We start from the raw sequence: 17,487 nt of genomic DNA on the forward strand, positions 1-17,487 counted from the left end.
CATCTTTGCTTAACTTCTGGCCCAAAATGCCAGTTTTGGATTCGTCGCTTGGCCTCCTTTTTTGGTGGGTGGTTCCAGGTGCAGTCCCTGGCTGTCCTAGGAGCTTGTTGTCTTGTGGCTACTTTCATGCGTCCCTATTTTCTCTTTTGGCAGATTATAGAGAGGCCTTTTCTCAGACATCTTACTAGATGTTTGCTGTTGCCGCAGCTGCTTTCTGCCCCTCTGAATGTTTTGAGTGAGGCCAGTCTGTGTAAATGCCAGTGGACCTCTTCCTGCTTTACATGATGATGATGATGATGATGATGATGATGATGATATTTCTATGCCACCCATCTGACTGGGTTTCCCCAGCCGCCCTGGGCGGCTCCCAGCAGAATATTAAGAACACAACAAAACATCAAACATTAAAAACTTCCCTATACAGGGCTGCCTTCACATGTCTCTTAAAAGACATATGTTTATTTCCTTGACATCTGATGGGGTTGCATGGGTTTGGGTGCCACTACTGAGAAGGCCCTAGTCCTGGTTCCCTGCAACCTCACTTCTTGCCGTGAGGGAACCACCAGAAGTCCAGGGGAGTCCTGTCCCAAATAATTCTGTGATGATTTACTCCACTTATGGAGTGAGTAAAGTACAGTGGTACCTCCGGTTAAGTACTTAATTCGTTCTGGAGGTCCAGTCTTAACCTGAAGCACCACTTTAGCTAATGGGGCCTCCTGCTGCCGCCGCGCTACCGGAGCACGATTTCTGTTCTCATCCTGAAGCAAAGTTCTTAACCCGAGGTAATATTTCTGGGTTAGCGGAGTCTGTAACCTGAAGCGTCTGTAACCTGAAGCGTATGTAACCTGAGGTACCACTGTATTCAGTAAGGCTCCGTGTGATCTGGGGTGTGTGTGGTACTTAATTCTGAGGGGAGTACTCACGAATTTGGATTCTGCATGAATTCAGTGGGGCTGTTTTTACTACATACTGGGGGAGTGTATGTGACGCTTTGGAGAATCCTTTACACTGTAAGAAACGCTGGGTTTTCTTGGTTGCCCCAAAATAACTTTGGGCTGGGCCCGTCAAGGACAGCGATGAAACCCGTTAAGGGTTTTGCCAAGGAATCCAGGTGGGATCTTCCTCACGGGAGGCCTCAAATGTCACATGGCTGCAATAATTTAGAAGGCCATTTCTATATGGAATTGCAGAATGATATCTGAAGGCCGTTGGCAACCAAAGAGATGCAAGTGTGCCCCCCAGTGCCCCCTTCACACACGCCCCCCCCCCCCGCAAATATATTTTGATTGGATAAGATTCTTGTTGCTTACAGAGTTTGGATTTGGTAAATCCAGAGGTTCTGTCTGTCGCTGTTCATCGGAAGAGACTAGGTACTGAAAAACCTGAATTAATGGAGCGTTTCTGTGTCACTGTATTGATGTGCGATCAGATTCCCCACCCCCCTTTAAAGTGCTCCGTGTGACCTTTAATATTGCCAGCATTTGCACAGACTGCTCTCCGCTTTTGCTTCCTGTGTTTCCGTGGGGCGAGAACTCTGGTTTGTTGGTTTGTTTTTAAAAACGGGGGTGGGTGGTTTTGGAGTTACTTTTATTACTGTTGCCGTGAAAGAGGCGACTTTCAGGTTAGGGAAATTGAATCTTGGCTTTGTTTTGGATTTATTCCATGCCTTTGTAGTGAAATCTTGGAGTGACAGTCACAGCATTGAAAAGAAATGCAAAATCTCTGCTCCCTTTAAACCCCATAGCCTTCAAAACCCACTTGCACAGGTGGTAATCTAGACATGCATTCACATCGCTCAAGGTTTCTGTATCTCCTGTGTTGGTTGTGCAACATGGAGCAATTGCACCTTTGTACAAGGGGCTTGTGAGATCTGGTTTTATGGTCATAGCTTTTGAATTAATGAGCGGGGGAGGGAAGCATTTCCATGTCAACAAGGCCAGGCCTCTCATCACTAGACCTTAAAATTTATTTTCTTTTCTGCTTGGGCTGGAAGAAAGCTAAACACTGGAATTACAAAGTTGTTAAATTCCTGTTAACATTTGACAGTAAAGAGATAAAATACCCTGTGCACCATAGAGCTGGGTGTTTTTGCTAGGATAATGCTTATTACAGTTTAATTTTAAACGCCTTTTTTGCAGAGGCTTCAAGGAGTCGAAGTGTGTTAAGAAATGGGGAACCAAATTGTCAAAGTATTTAGAGCCTGACATCATTTTCAGTTAACTGGAGATGTTAACCATCGTTAGGGTGTCCAAATCTTAAAACACCATCCTGTGATATTGGGGTGGATGTGTTTTATTTTTCCAGTGTATTTGAAATATAGCTGCTGTTAAATTAATCAAATATATTCAAATTAGGTGGTGGGGGGGGGGCAAAGAGAGGTGCTCTAACAATACTGTTGGAGGTTCCAAAGGGATGGAATATCCTTTGATATATGTGATCCAGTATTTGTACCCATTGCCTTTTGTGTTTTAGAGCAAGTCCCGCTGCCCCAATTATGGGGGGAAAAGAGTTCACTGTGCCACAATTTCCCCAGTGTAACTTAGAATAGTCTGAGGATTTCCTACAGTTCCGGACCCCAATGCTCTTTGGTTAGGCAGACGCCATTTTACCTATTCCCATTTGTTGGGAAAATGAGAGAGTTCTTGGAAATGGGAGTTTGGGGGCGGGGTAGAGAGAAGCAGGCTTGCTTGCTTTTACGTTACCTGAGCTTAATTGGGGAGAGAAGGATAGTTGCATTTATTACATACCCGCAGGTAACCTGGAGAAAGTGGTTTTCCCCATTTTATTCCTAATGATGACCCTCTTTGATGCATAGGGAAGTTTAGCAGTGTGTAGGCGGCAATTCTTAGGATGCTATTGATCCGGGCTTCTAGTAGGTCACTGTCCTCCTCCTCTCGCGGTTCTTGCACAGCCCCTTCTGCCTGCCTCCATCCCTCCCAGAGCCCCAGTGCTTGCCTCCAAGAGCTATTGATTAAGGAAGAGGAGTAGATTATGCAAAGCAAGTGCATGTAAATGAAAATTCTATGTCTTGAATGCAGACCCTGGTGTGTATCAACATGTGAAGTTTTCCTTTCTTGCATTTGTTGGGCTTTCAGTCTCGTCTTAAATGTATTTGTTGTTTCCCTGTGTTTAACAGTTTTTAATGATCTTATGTGTACAGTCGTACCTTGCTTCTTGAACGGAATCCGTTCTGGAAGTTCGACTTCCGAAAATGTTCAAAAATCAAGGCGCGGCTTCCGATTGGCTGCAGGAGCTTCCTGCACTCAAGCGGAAGCCGCGTCGGACGTCGGGCTTCCGAAAAAGTTCGCAAACTGGAACACTCCCGGGTTTGCGGCGTTCGAGATCTAAGGTACGACTATATATCGCTTTGAGGCGGTGGTTTGGAAGGCGATTAATAAATTGATAGTAACAGTAAATAATGGGGCTTGACCACAACATGGCTTATGTGACACTGTTTAAACCCTAGTGAGAGGCTAAGAAGAAAACAGGGCTGGGGAGAAGGAAGTTTCCTGAACTGTTTTCCTTCTTGCCTAGGTCTCTTGGATACAGGATGGATGATCAGAAGCCACCTGGTGAGGACAAAGACTCTGACACGCCAGGTAGGGGCCCCAGCTTGGCGTCTGTTGATGAGTAGTTTGCCTCCACAAGAGGTTCAGATTCTGTGGTCACGAGAGGGGAGAGATTTCCACTCCTCTGCTTTCAAGAACACGGCCTTCCAACCTACCCAAGTGACGCTGACAGAACACCCCCCGCATACACTAAGTAAAAGAATGTGTTTTATCACACACCCCTCTCCTTCCTGTCTTTCCCCCTAACCTTACACAGTGGTACCTCAGTTCTTGAACGTCTCATTGACTAATATTTTGGTTTTCGAGCGCCGTAAACCTGGAAATAAATGCTTCGGTTTTCGGAAGTCAAACATGCTGCGCGGCTTCCGTTTTGAGTTTTCCGTATTGAGTTTTCCGTTTTCGAACTTGAACGGTCTTCTAGAACGGATTACATTTGGAAACAGAGGTACCACTGTACTGCACACAACACCAATGTCTCACAACAAATGTAATTGATCTGTATAAAACACAACCTGAACAAAAGAGACAATGGAAGTGTATTTGTAAACCATGAAAATCTTTAATAAAAATTACTTAGTTTTTTAAAAAAGTCTTTATTCCAGCAAGCATTTTCACCAAAGCCTGGTTTTATAGTTTTCATCCAATTTTTATCTTTTCTGTCTTTTTATTTCTTGATAGATAAATTGTTTAAATGAATGAGAAAAGGTAAAGATAAAGGGCCCCTGGGTGGTGCTGTGGTCTAAATCACTGAGCCTTTTGGGCTTGCCGATCGGAAGGTCAGTGATTCAAATCCCTGCAACAGGGTGAGCCCCCATTGCTCTGCCCCAGCTCCTGCCAACCTAGCAGTTCGAAAGCACACCAGTGCAAGTAGATAATTAGGTACCGCTATGGCGGAAAGGTAAACGGCGTTTCCGTGCGCTCTGGTTTCCGTCGCAGTGTTCCATTGCACCAGAAGCGGTTTAGTCATGCTGGCCACATGACCCGGAAAGCTGTCTGTGGGCAAACGCTGACTCCCTTGGCCTGAAAGCGAGATGAGCACCACAACCCCATAGTTGACTTTGACTGGACTTAACTGCCCAGGGGTCGTTTACCTTTTTAAAAGAGAAAAGGCCGTTTCAAATAATAAAAGAGTTTTTGTCAAAAACCAAGGATTAGCCATTTTCATATTTTTAAGGAAATGTAACATAAAAAAGAAGAAGAAGAAGACAAAGAATACAGCCTTCCAGAATTAAATGCACCAGCATGATAGTTTTTCTTGCCTTTGCAGTCTAGGGAGGAACTGCGGGTGACAGAGAATATTGGGCTGCCATTGAACACAGGAGCAGATGTGTAGTTTTGCTGGCTGTGTGCCTTGACATCATGGCAGTGTGTGTTAATCCCGCCTCTGTCGGCCATCATTGACTGCACTCTAGGGAGGCCACGAATCACCCCTTGTAACCACATCAGAACACATTGGAGTAGATGCTATGCATGGGAGAACTCAACATGCGGCCGTCTTTTTGTGTGTGTGGCAAACCAATGTTTTCGTTTGTTTAGCAACTTGTAAATCTTGTTAACCTGAGAGACTGATGTTAAAATGACGGATGAGCGTCAGAGCGGAAGACCACCTACATTCTGCTCTCTCCCAAATAGAAATAAAACCAGCACCAACAGAAATATAAAAATATACACGTTATGAAATAGTGTTGCGTTTTAAAAAACACGTCATCCATCTGTATCTGTGTAGGCTTGGTAAAGCAAACAAAAAATCAGCAGGGGCCTTAAAAACAGTAGAGTCAATGCGCCTGCCTAATCTCAATCAGCAGGGAATTCCAGAGTGAGGAAATATGAAATATTGCCTTTGTGCAAGTATGGAAGAAACATTACGTGGCATTTTGCAAAAGTGCCAGCTCTGGAGGTTGAAGCTGTCAGGTGAACATTAAACTGGTCCTGAGCTGGGTCTTGTTCCTGTCAGCGGTATCAGTATTGGAGTCAAGCTTTTATTTTAGTCACAGACCAGCAGAAAATAAAACATACGGATAAACTGAACACGTAAGACTTAAAACAGGCAAGGGATAAAAACTAGTAGCTGAAAGGTGATTATATCAAAAGGTAAAGGGACCCCTGACCATTAGGTCCATTCGTGGCCGACTCTGGGGTTGCGGCTCTCATCTCACTTTATTGGCCGAGGGAGCCGGCGTACAGCTTCTGGGTCATGTGGCCAGCATAACTAAGCCACTTCTGGCGAACCAGAGCGGCGCACGGAAACGCCGTTTACCTTCCCGCTGGAGCGGTACCTATTTATCTACTTGCACTTTGATGTGCTTTCGAACTGCTAGGTTGGCAGGAGCAGGGACCAAGCAACGGGCGCTCACCCCGTCATGGGGATTCGAACCGCCGACCTTATGATCGGCAAGTCCTAGGCTCTGTGGTTTAACCCACAGTGCCATCTGCGTCCCATTGTATCATACATGACTTAAAAAGATAGAAACACGGACAAATGGTTAAAAGCGACTTTAAAGGAGGGAGCATGAAAGGATCACAGTTCTTGCATTTTGGGCGTAGTTTGTGGCGCAAACCATCCTTCGACGAATATCCATGATAGCAGTGCAAAATCTAGCTACTGAGTATGTAACATCTGGGTTTTCATCTTGAAATAGCAGGGAGGCATAAAGTTGTTCTGTGCGACCTGGAAATTTATGTTAGTGTAGGCAAGATGAACTTAGCTCGTATTTCTGTATGGTAAGGTAAAGGTAAAGGTACCCCTGCCCGAACGGGCCAGTCTTGACAGACTCTGGGGTTTGTGCGCCCATCTCACATCTAGAGGCCGGGGGCCAGCGCTGTCCGGAGACACTTCCGGGTCACGTGGCCAGCGTGACAACGCTGCTCTGGCGAGCCAGAGCCGCACACGGAACGCCGTTTACCTTCCCGCTGGTAAGCGGTACCTATTTATCTACTTGCCCCCGGGGGTGCTTTCGAACTGCTAGGTTGGCAGGCGCTGGGACCGAGCAGCGGGAGCGCACCCCGCCGCGGGGATTCGAACCGCCGACCTTTCGATCGGCAAGCCCTAGGCGCTGAGGCTTTAGCCCACAGCGCCACCCGCGTCCCACCCATTTCTGTATGGTACTGTTAGTGAAAAAAGGCATGTTCCATCGCTTCTCGGCCTTTTGGCTAAGATCAAGCATGGTATCTGTTCCTGTCAGCAATTGTGCTTGATAATGCATATATTCCCCCCTAGACATGTGAAGGTCTGGGTTGGGGTGTGGAGACCCAGAAAAATGTGGAGGGAGGGGAGATTTCCTTCCCCCCAAATCTATTTCCCCCATGGGCCTTCATCTCTCGTATCACTCCTCTGTGAAGTCCTCAGTTTGGGCAGGGGAAGTGACACAAGCAATGCGCTTCCTACCTGGTTGCCCGGCCTTTGACAAAATACCCTCTTTCAGCAGCAGATGGAATTGTGTCCTTGGAGGAGCAGGGCAGCGTGGAAGCTGATCCCTTGAAGCCACCAGAAGAAGGCCCTGCAAAAGAGGCGTTGGAAGAAGCAGAAGCGAAAGCAGAGCCAACCCCGACCTGCAGGTGGGAGACCTTCGGCGGTGTTCCCCCCCCTTCCTGCCCTTGGAGCTCTTTTCTTCTGAATGGGGAGGCTCGCGAGGGTTCAAGGTTAACAAACCGTAGTAGGAGAATCCAGGAAAGAGTTTGAAGGGGAATCCGGAGCCTTAGCTTGGCATCGGATGGGTACAGAGCATAGCTGTCAACCGTCCCTTATTTGTGGGAAAGTCCCTTATCCCAGCGCCGTGTCCCGCTGCTGTCCCTTATTGATGATGTCCCTTAAATTTCCCAGGTTTAAAAGGAAGCAGCTCCTCTCCCTCCCTCCCTGCTGGCCAGGGAGGAGGGAGGCTCCAACTGTGTTGCTTGGCTGCGTTGCTCACCCAATAAGGAGTCTAAGAATGACTGGGGGGTGGAGCTTGCATGCCTTGTGCCGATCAAATCGGCCGCGTTGCCTGGGGCCTCGCCTTTGCTCAGCGCTTCCCAGCGGAGAGGTGACGGTGGTTTTCCTTGCTGCATCCCCTTTGCCGGGTTGCTGCGCTGTGGGAACCACCGCTTGAGGCTTCGTTTGGCTGCTGGCTGGGCTTTCTGCCTTTGGCTCGGAGGGGCTCAGTAGTTGAACATACCTATGCTTGGAAAATCCCTTATTTTGGCTGCTGGTCCCTATTTTCAAATCTGTAAGTTGACAGCTATGGTACAGGGAGTCCGTCATGGATGCCCAAATGGGACTGGAGGACAGAAGGCCTGGATCTTGCATGCTTCCAGATCAAAGTGGCCCCTTGGGATATTTTGGGTGGGACCACCCTTGCGGGTTGGAAGGGGGCAGATTTCCCCAGCAACGACGAGCACGTTCTCATCTCTTCCTTCCTCCTAGCTCCCCGCCCAAGCGCTGCGCATTCTGCAACTGCAGCAAGTGGAGCCTTCACGGGCAGCGAGAGCTGTTGCGCTTCGATCCGGCACCTGGCTGGGCGGACGAGCTTTCGGAGCCGCAGGAAGGGAAGCAGCCTGGCTCGGGGGAGGCTGGAGGCGACGACCTGACCCTGATTGGCTTTGCGGATGGTGTGGCAGTGCGAGAGGTGTTTGAGCCAACAGGTGAGCCCAGGAGGCGCCGAGGAACCATGGCTGAGAGGAGCCTAGCCTGGCACCCAGAGCCATTATGCCCTTGCCAAAGCTCCCTTTCCTAATGTCTCTGTGTCAGGGAACTGCCATCAGAGGCACGGGAGAAGGAGAGGGTCTCTGATTCTGCAGGGGAAGGTCCAAGCGCTGGAGGGAGACTCAGCCGGGAGGAAGGGGAAGAGAATGAGTGTAACACCAGGGACCCAGGAGAGCAACGGGACAGGGAGGTGCAGGGGCTCCAGGACTCTTCGTTGGAAGTTAGCGAGGAGAGCCCAAGCACCCCGCTGCCCACGCCCACCCTGCGCAGGAGACTCCCGCGCAGTGAGAGGCGGAAACGATTGGGCGTCAAACAACTCTTATGTTGGCAACGCTTTAAGAAACGCCCACAGACAGATTCTACAAGTGACTAAGGGCAGCCACGCTAATATGGGCTGCGTAGTCCGGAGGGTTTAACCAGGCAATCCGATGCTCAAACGGAGCAGGATTACGCACGAGTAACTCCCAACCACTACACTCTGTGTAGCCTAGAAATCTTTTTTTTTTAAAATAGAAAATATTTATTAATTTTCACATAGACAAATATACATAACATGTAATACAAAAGACGATACAAATTAATAAAAACAATAAAGTAAAAAAGTTAGAAAAACAAACATAAACAAATACAATATATTATGCTTACATAACAAATTAAAATATGTAACTTCCAATAATTCTCACTATACTACTTATGTTACCTGTATTCCTTGCACAGATTCATATTATTTTATTTTGTATATAGATATATAATCCACTATTACGTTTTGAATAATTCTTGGTTACAAGCATCCAAAATTCACGGATATCTTAAAAGCTGGTTGGCTTCTGATTTAGCAATACATCCCTCTTTTTCTTTTATCAAGAGGGCTCAGGTTAGAGTAAATCGGGAGGGCGGGGAGTGCAGACTTCAAGTTTGCAGAATCTTTTCTTTTTCTTTTTGTACCGGCATGGTAAGAATTTACTTCTGCAGCACTGTGTTCATTACCCAGGTGAGGGAACGCACCAGAGAACCAAGGAAATAAAACGGGTCCAGCACCTGGGAGGGACTGCATGTTTATTAAAGCTGTTGCAATAGGACAGCCTTGTCAACCAGCTGTTCATGAATGCATGCACACAAACGCACACGCAGACACACACACAAACTGGGTACCTTGCCAACCCAAGATGCCATGCATTTATTAAAGCTATTGCAGTAGGACAGCCTTGCCAACCTGAGATGTGCACATGCACACTCATACACAAAACCAGGGACCTGGTAGTGACTTGAGAGCATACACTTGGATTTAAAGAGCAGATTAACTCCTGGAGCTAAGCACACACGCTTAGATGTTTCTTTCCGGCCCAGAACTCATCTCTGCCCCCCAAAATGAACAACTATCTGACTTTTAGAAGACTTCTGAAGGCAGCCCTGTTTAGGGGAGTTTTTAAGGACTGATGTTCTATCGAGTTTTTAATATTATGTTGGGAGCTGCCCAGAGTGTCTGGGGAAATCCATCCAGATGCGCGGGGTAAAAATTAATTGTTGTTGTTGTTGTATTACCCCAAATATAAGCCACAACTTTAAAATTCAAGGGAAAAAAAGAAAATACTCTAATATAAGCCGCTCCCTTAAAATTCTGCAGGAATTCCAATTCTATTTTACCGTATGTCTGTTTCAGCAGCAATATCGTAAAAGCCAATTTTTGTAAGGTCACGAATTTAAGCTGCACTTTTAACTTTTCACGGTCAAAATTTGGGAAAAAAGTGAGGCTTATATTCAGGCCAATACGGTGTTGTTATTATTATTCCTAATTCCCCAAGCTCCTGCGCTTGTGACTTTGAGGAGGTTTGCTTTGCTGCCCTGTTAACTGTTTTCCTCTTCCTGTTTATTCAGGTCACTTCTGGGCTCATCACTGGTGCGTGGTGTGGTCGGCCGGAGACTTGCGTTCGGAAGGGTCATGGTTGAGCCTCGTGAACAAAGCTGTCATCTCAGGGATTGCACAGGTTTGTCGGCACTCAGCTGTGCTGCAGGGGGGGGCACGTTACTTTTTAGTTCTTGTGTGGGGTGGGCCAGGAATATATGGGGTGCTCTAGGACAGTCCTCCCAGAGCAACATCCTAGGCAAAGCTCTAGGAACCGCTTTCCTCATGGAGCACAGAATACACCTTAAGAAATACTATAATCCTCTGAAGGGACGCGGGTGGCGCTGTGGTCTAAACCGCTGAGCCTCTTGGACTTTCTGCTCAGAAGGTCAGCGGTTTGAATCCCCGCGATGGGGTGAGCTCCCGTTGCTCCGTCCCAGCTCCTGCCAACCTAGCAATTCAAAAGCAGGCCAGTGCAAGTAGATAAATAGGTACCGCTGCGGCAGGAAGGTAAACAGTGTGCTCTGGCTTCTATCACAGTGTCCTGTTGCACCAGCAGCGGTTTAGTCATGCTGGCCACATGACCCGGATAGCTGTCTGTGGACAAACGCCTCCTCCCTCAACCTGAAAGCGAGATGAGCGCCGCAACCCCATAGTCACCTTTGACTGGACTGGACCGTCCAGGGGTCCTTTACCTTTAAAGGTAAAGGGACCCCTGACCATTAGGTCCAGTCGTGACCGACTCTGGGGTTACAGTGATCATCTCGCTTTATTGGCCGAGGAAGCTGGCGTACAGCTTCCGGGTCATGTGGCCAGCATGACTAAGCCACTTCTAGCGAACCAAAGCAGCGCACGGAAATGCTGTTTACCTTCCCGCCAGAGCAGTACCTATTTATCTACTTGCACTTTGACGTGCTTTCGAACTGCTAGGTTGGCAGGAGCAGGGACTGAGCAACGGGAGCTCACGCCGTCGCGGGGATTCGAACCACCGACCTTCTGATTGGCAAGTCCTAGGCTCTGTGGTTTAACCCACAGCGCCACCTGTGTCTTTACCTTTACTTACCTTATAATCCTACCTTGCAGGGGGTTGGACTGGATGACCCTCGGGGTCCCTTCTGACTCTGCAATTCTATGATTCTTTTGAAATACATTTCCTCACCCTCAAGTTACATCCTGATGCAGTCCTTAAATATGTTGGGAATCAGTAACCTGAGGGGTTTCCCCTCCTTTTGTCTGGGGAAAGGACCAGGGACAAATTCTTCGTGCCCCAATTCCTGCTGTAGCAAATCCTGTTTCAGGAGCAGAATAGCACCTTGGTCATAATATAGGACTGCCATACGCTTGGAATTCCCTGGACGTAGCCGGGATTCGCTCGTCATAAACAGCGCCCGGGTGGAAATCTCTGAGATGTCCGGGAAAATCCGGATGTATGGCAACCCATGTCGGGAGTGTCGATTTTGGCGAATTTCCTTAAAAATAGCTCCAAAACTACATTTTTTAAAAAAAGAGATTTTTGCAGAAAAAGCTCAACATCTTTTGTGTCGGGGTTTTTACTTTTTGAAATATGACAACCCTAGCATAAGAGAAGTTAAATTGTAATAGCCATATTTGCTAGACTGGTTGCGACTTGAGAGTGAATGCAGTGGTACCTCGGGTTACATACGCTTCAGGTTACATATGCTTCAGGTTTCAGATTCCGCTAACACAGAAATAGTACCTCGAGTTAAGAACTTTGCTTCAGGATGAGAACAGAAATCACGCAGCAGTGGCGCAGCGGGAGGCCCCATTAGCTAAAGTGGTGCTTCAGGTTAAGAACAGTTTCAGCTTAAGAACGGACCTCCGGAACGAATTAAGTTCTTAACCCGAGGTACCACTGTACTGGAACCCAGTGATTAAAGCGCAAAGTTTCATTCAACATGTAGCTACCAGGTGGACACTCCTCAACCCTCCTTTCAAGTATACTTTCTCGTGAGGACCGGAGAATTGCACAGAGCCTCTCACCCCTTTTCACCCTCTGACCAACGGAGCACAAACATGCCAAACCTTCCTCCTTTTTCTCTCCCGGAAAACACATCCTGAAACCCGGCTGTGTTGCATTGCATTCACACTAGGTTGGCAAATCCAATTTCCTCCCAGTTTGTGGCTTTCGTTTCATTAGCAGAAGCTTGGAGAATTTTTGTTTTTAAGTGTTATTCCCCAAAGCCCTTGCCGGTCCCTTTTCCCCCCCAGCGACTGAGGACCTGGAAGGGAAGCTCTGGGAACAATAAAGAGCTCAGGAATGCTTTCAGGATAATTAGGCTGTGTGTATACCTCAGGGGCTGGCAGACTTCAGCCTTACGGGATTCACTTTGTTTGTTTTTTTTACTAGAACCCCCAAGACCCACCAGGCCCGAGCCTGGTACAAAAGGCATGTACTTAGAATTAAAGAGGATGAGCCTAGGGATTTGGTTATAGTAGCAGAACTGAAGGAAGCTTTCAGTCCTCCTGAGTATTCCCACCTTTCTCCATTTCATCAGTATAATTTAATGTGGGTGGTATTTTGTTATTAAACGAGTTGAAAATCCTTGTCGACCTACTGGAAATCAACCAGAGTTCTGCCATTAGATTCCAGTCCACTTCCTGTCCACCCCTGGTCTACATCTTTAGGTTTGCCTCGGACCAGGCTGGAGATCTGACATCTGGACAAGAAGTTTGTGTTTAAATGAGTTGATGCGGCGGGTACCAGTCCTGCACAAAAGTGAATTCCAGGTTTGGAAACTGCTGTGCAGCGCAGGTGAAGGTCTGATGGGTGCTCAGAAGCGTCCAGCTCCCGCAGGCAATTTGCCAGAGTGAATTAAGCAGGTCTCTCGATCTTAAGGGACGCAGGTGGCGCTGTGGGTTAAACCACAGAGCCTAGGGCTTGCCGATCAGAAGGTCGGCGGTTCGAATCCCCGCGACGGGGTGAGCTCCCGTTGCTCAGTCCCTGCTCCTGCCAACCTAGCAGTTCGAAAGCACGTCAAAGCGCAAGTAGATAAATAGGTACCACTCCGGCGGGAAGGTAAACGGCGTTTCTGTGCGCTGCTCTGGTTTGCCAGAAGCGGCCTAGTCATGCTGGCCACATGACCCAGAAGCTGTACGCCGGCTCCCTCGGCCTACAGAGCGAGATGAGCACCGCAACCCCAGACTCGTCCGCGACTGGACCTAACGGTCAGGGGTCCCTTTACCTCGATTTTAAAGGTGGCTGTTCCTCAGCTGTAGTCTGAACAATGAATGGTTCCTGTCTTTGGTGGCAGCTGTATCTCAGCTCTGGGTGTTCTGACCTATCTAAGGCTCCCATTCTCTGCAGGAAGAGAAGTTCTCCCCGCCCCCTCTTTCTGAACCTGTTTTTATTTTATATCCTTCATCGGAAAATTAAAAAAGTACAAAAGTACAAGTGCGTAGAGTGAGATGAGACGCAGAGAAGAAGAAACAAGAATTAGTACCCATGTAGAAAACAAAACAACACCAAAGAGAGAGAGAGAGAGAGAGAGAGAGATGGCCTGGCTTTCAATTTGAACTTAGCCTGATCTTTTATTCCCCTTCCTTCCTTCCCTCCCCCTCCCCTTTTTAATGAAGATTACCCGCTCTGGGATCCCACAGTGAATTCTCCCCTGGTTTCCTCGCTGGCCCAAATAGGACTAATTTAGCCAGCTAGCCCTGGTGATCGTCTAATGTTTATTGGATGGACTTCCCCCCTAAATTGATTTTTGAATGCTGAATTTATTGTTATCCGCGTTTTATACTCTATGCTGGGTTTTTTGTTGCATCAATTAAGTGTTTTAAATTTGTTGTTAGCTGCCCTAAGCCCGGTTTTCTGAACCGGGAAGGGCGGGGGTATAAATAAAAATTTATTTATTTATTATATTTATTACAAAAGGGGGAAGGGGATGTTACTGTAGTTAACCAGGCCTTTATGAAAAATGAACCTCTTTTTGAATCCGCGACGTCGTCTTCTTCCTTCCAGAAATGTGAACACTGTAAGAGACGGGGTGCTACCATTCCGTGCCATGCAGAGGGGTGCCAGCGCCACTATCACTTCCCCTGCGCGGCGACTAGTGGCTGCTTCCAGTCTATGAAGAGCTTGAAACTCCTCTGTCCTGAGCACCTGGACCAGGCAGTACAGATGGGTAAGTGTTGGCGGTGTGGCTTTCTGGAATGGGATTCTGCTCTAGCCCAGTGATTCTGTGAGCAGCATGGGACTTAAATAGAAGTGTTTTTTGTTTTCGCTTTTTAAAATGCTTTATTGAAATTAGAAAAAAAAGTACAGTGGTGCCTCGCAAGACGAAATTAATTCATTCCGCAAGTTTTTTCTTCTTGCGAGTTTTTCGTCTTGCGAAGCACGGTTTCCCATAGGAATGCATTGAAAATCAATCAATGCGTTCCTATGGAGACCGTCCGGGGACAGAGGGGAAGCGCCGCTCTGTCCCCTCTTTTGAAGCAAGGGGCTGTGGGGAGAAGATCGCTTCTCCCCGCCGCCCCTTGCTTCAAAAGAGGTCCGGGGACAGCGGGGAAGACCCGCTGTCCCCGGAGCTTGCGGGGCAAGCTTCGTTTTGCAAAATTCGTCTTGCAAGGCATCTCAAAAACGAAAAAGCTTTGTTTTGCGAGTTTTTCGTCTCGCAAGGCGTTCGTCTTGCGGGGCACCACTGTAACATTTAACAAAATTACCCATAGGGGAAAAAATATTAGTGTTTGTTACATTGTATCATGTTCTTCTTAAGATTCCAATGACTTTCAGTCAATTTCCCCCCTTCCTCCCTCCCCTTTAAACCCCCCCCCCAATTGTTCTCTCTTCAAATCTTTAACCATGTGCACAGATTATTCATTCTAATTTGGATGCTTGGGTTGGCTTCCCCCCGTGCTATCCAATTCCTATAACTTGTCCATTTATTTAAAAAAAATTTGACATTTGTTTTCCTATGTATCTTCCGTCATTACCTGTTCAAATATATCAGATTGTATATACTCAAAAACATAGTCATTCCATTTTTTCATTGTCCTTCCCATCCTGATGCAACAACAAGCATACCAGCTAAGATCATCATTTTATACCAATCTTGCTCTTTTATTTCTATTTAACCATTGCCCAATATCCCTGAGATAAGCATTTCTCTATTGACTTCTATCTTAACCTGAAATACATCAGAAATAATCTTTATAATCTTTCGCCAATATTCCTTTACACAAATACACTCCCACCACATATGTGCATATTCCCCTAACTCTTGACCGCACTTAAACAGAAGTGATCTTTAGTAGGTAGAGCAGCTGGAGCCTGGGGTTCTGAGCTGTTATTTCTGGATTTGCAGGGTCAAGAAAAGGGAGGCCCCTGTGTTTGTTTGTTTGTGTGTGTGTGTGTGTGTGTGTGTGTTTCTCAAACATAGCTTTCTCTCCAGCTGTCGTTGGACTACAACTCCCATCATCCCTAGCTGCAGCGAGGCTCCTCGCGGGGTCTCTGCCATGGGAGCATATTCACCCAGTGCTTTTCCAGCTGCACTGGCTTCCGGTAGAGTACAGGGTCTGATTTAAGGTGCTGATTTTGACCTTTAAAGCCCTTCACGGCCTAGGACCCTCATACCTACGGGACCGCCTCTCCTGGTATGCCCCATGGAGAGCCTCAAGGTCCATAAATAGCAACACCCTAGTGGTCCCGGCCCTAAGGAAGTTAGATTAGCTTCAACCAGAGCCAGGGCCTTTTCAGCACTGGCTCCAGCCTGGTGGAACGCTCTGTCTCATGAGACCAGGGCCCTGCAGGATCTGATTTCTTTCCGCAGGGCCTGTAAGACAGAGTTGTTCTGCCTGGCCTTTGGCTTGGAGCCAATCTGATTCCCTCCCCCTCTTTCTTTTTTCTTTTCCTTTCTCCTCCTGTGATGAGGCTGTATTTTAATATTTTATTGTTTCAATATTTTAATGATCTATTCATTATTATTGCTTGTTAGCTGCCCTGAGCCCAGCCTTGCCTGGGGAGGGCGGGGTATAAATAAAAATTATTATCATTAGCTAACAGGTCAGGGATGATGGGAGTTGTAGTTCAACAACGGGGACCTAAATTTGAGAAAAACAATGTTGTTTGTGTTTGCTGCTGCTGGACTCTGGGCCAATGGGGGGATGGTTTGGTGGATTTCGTCCCAGAGTACCCTTCTTCCCTCCTTGCAGAGGACTCTCGCTGCATGGTTTGCGACGCCCCCGGGGAGTTGCGCGACCTACTCTTCTGCACTAGCTGTGGCCTGCACTACCACGGCGCATGCTTGGAGATCACGGTGACGCCACGCAAGCGCTCGGGCTGGCAATGTCACGAATGCAAAGTTTGCCAAACCTGCAGGTGAGTGTGAAAAAGCCCCTCGGAGGTGGGGATGGGAGGGGGGACCCACGTTGAGCGCCCCAGAAAGGCCTGTTGCCAGGGATGCCTTGATTCACTGGTCGCCTGTGGCGTCTCTCTCTTGCAGGCTGTCTGGGGAGGACAGCAGGATGCTCGTGTGTGAAGCTTGCGAGAAATGCTACCACACCTATTGCTTGAAGCCAGCCATCGAGAGCCTTCCCACCGACTCCTGGAAGTGTAAAGTAAGTCCCTGCGCACGAGTCTGAGCTGAAAAACCAAAAACTCAGTGTTGAGGTAATTCCAGTTGCCCTTTGCAAAGAGAGTGAGTTCTGCAATCTCTTCAGTATTAAGGAAATGGGCATATACAGTGGTACCTTGGGTTACATACGCTTCAGGTTGCATACACTTCAGGTTACAGACTCCACTAACCTCAGCTTAAGAACTTTGCTTCAGGATGAGAACAGAAATCGTGCAGCAGCGGCAGCGGGAGGCCCCGTTAGCTAAAGTGATGCTTCAGGTTAAGAACAGTTTCAGGTTAAGAACAGACCTCCAAAACGAATTAAGTTCTTAACCTGAGGTACCGCTGTATTTGCTTTACAGTCATACCTCATGTTACACGTGCTTCATGTTATGTTTTTCAGGTTGTGTCCCGCAGTGACCTGGAAGAAAGAGTTACTTCCGGGTTTCGCTGCTCGCGCATGCGCAGTAGCCCTAAATTGCGCTTTGCGCATGCACACAAGCCCCAAATCACGCTGCGCACCTGCGCAGATACGGCACTTCAGATTGCGGGCTTTTCATGTTGCGAATAGGCCTCTGGAACGGATCCCGTTCGCAACCAGGGGTACCACTGTACTCTGTTTCCAACAGACATGGGGTGAGGGGAAGTTGCCAACCGAAGGCCAGTTGAAATACTATTCGGCCTCCCCTCTGTTTTTGAGGCATCCGTTACCTAGGGGCTTGCCTTTTTCCTTTTAAAAAATGATGGCATGTTTTCATGGCAGTAGGTTCTGTACTGAGGCGACGCTTGGAACAGAATGCCCGCAAGGAATCCTCCACCACTTGC

The 17,487-nt window shown here is 47.6% G+C and overlaps 1 protein-coding gene across 15 annotated transcripts in view; it reads left to right on the forward strand.

The window, feature by feature from the left end:
* KMT2D (lysine methyltransferase 2D) overlaps positions 1 to 17,487 on the forward strand; it is a 126,054-nt gene that overhangs the window by 33,338 nt on the left and 75,229 nt on the right. For 9 of the 15 annotated variants that reach the window (XM_082212290.1, XM_082212298.1, XM_082212300.1 and 6 more), the window contains 7 exons: positions 3,535 to 3,599; positions 6,992 to 7,124; positions 7,969 to 8,186; positions 10,123 to 10,232; positions 14,073 to 14,235; positions 16,262 to 16,427; positions 16,552 to 16,666. In XM_082212290.1, the coding sequence (XP_082068416.1) occupies positions 3,535 to 3,599; positions 6,992 to 7,124; positions 7,969 to 8,186; positions 10,123 to 10,232; positions 14,073 to 14,235; positions 16,262 to 16,427; positions 16,552 to 16,666 (970 nt within the window). The remainder of the gene's footprint in view (positions 1 to 3,534; positions 3,600 to 6,991; positions 7,125 to 7,968; positions 8,187 to 10,122; positions 10,233 to 14,072; positions 14,236 to 16,261; positions 16,428 to 16,551; positions 16,667 to 17,487) is intronic. The other 6 variants (XM_082212297.1, XM_082212296.1, XM_082212294.1 and 3 more) reach the window with 1 other exon arrangement.

This window comes from Podarcis vaucheri (genome assembly GCF_965113315.1).
Source record: "Podarcis vaucheri genome assembly, chromosome: 2".
Lineage (NCBI taxonomy): Eukaryota > Metazoa > Chordata > Lepidosauria > Squamata > Lacertidae > Podarcis > Podarcis vaucheri.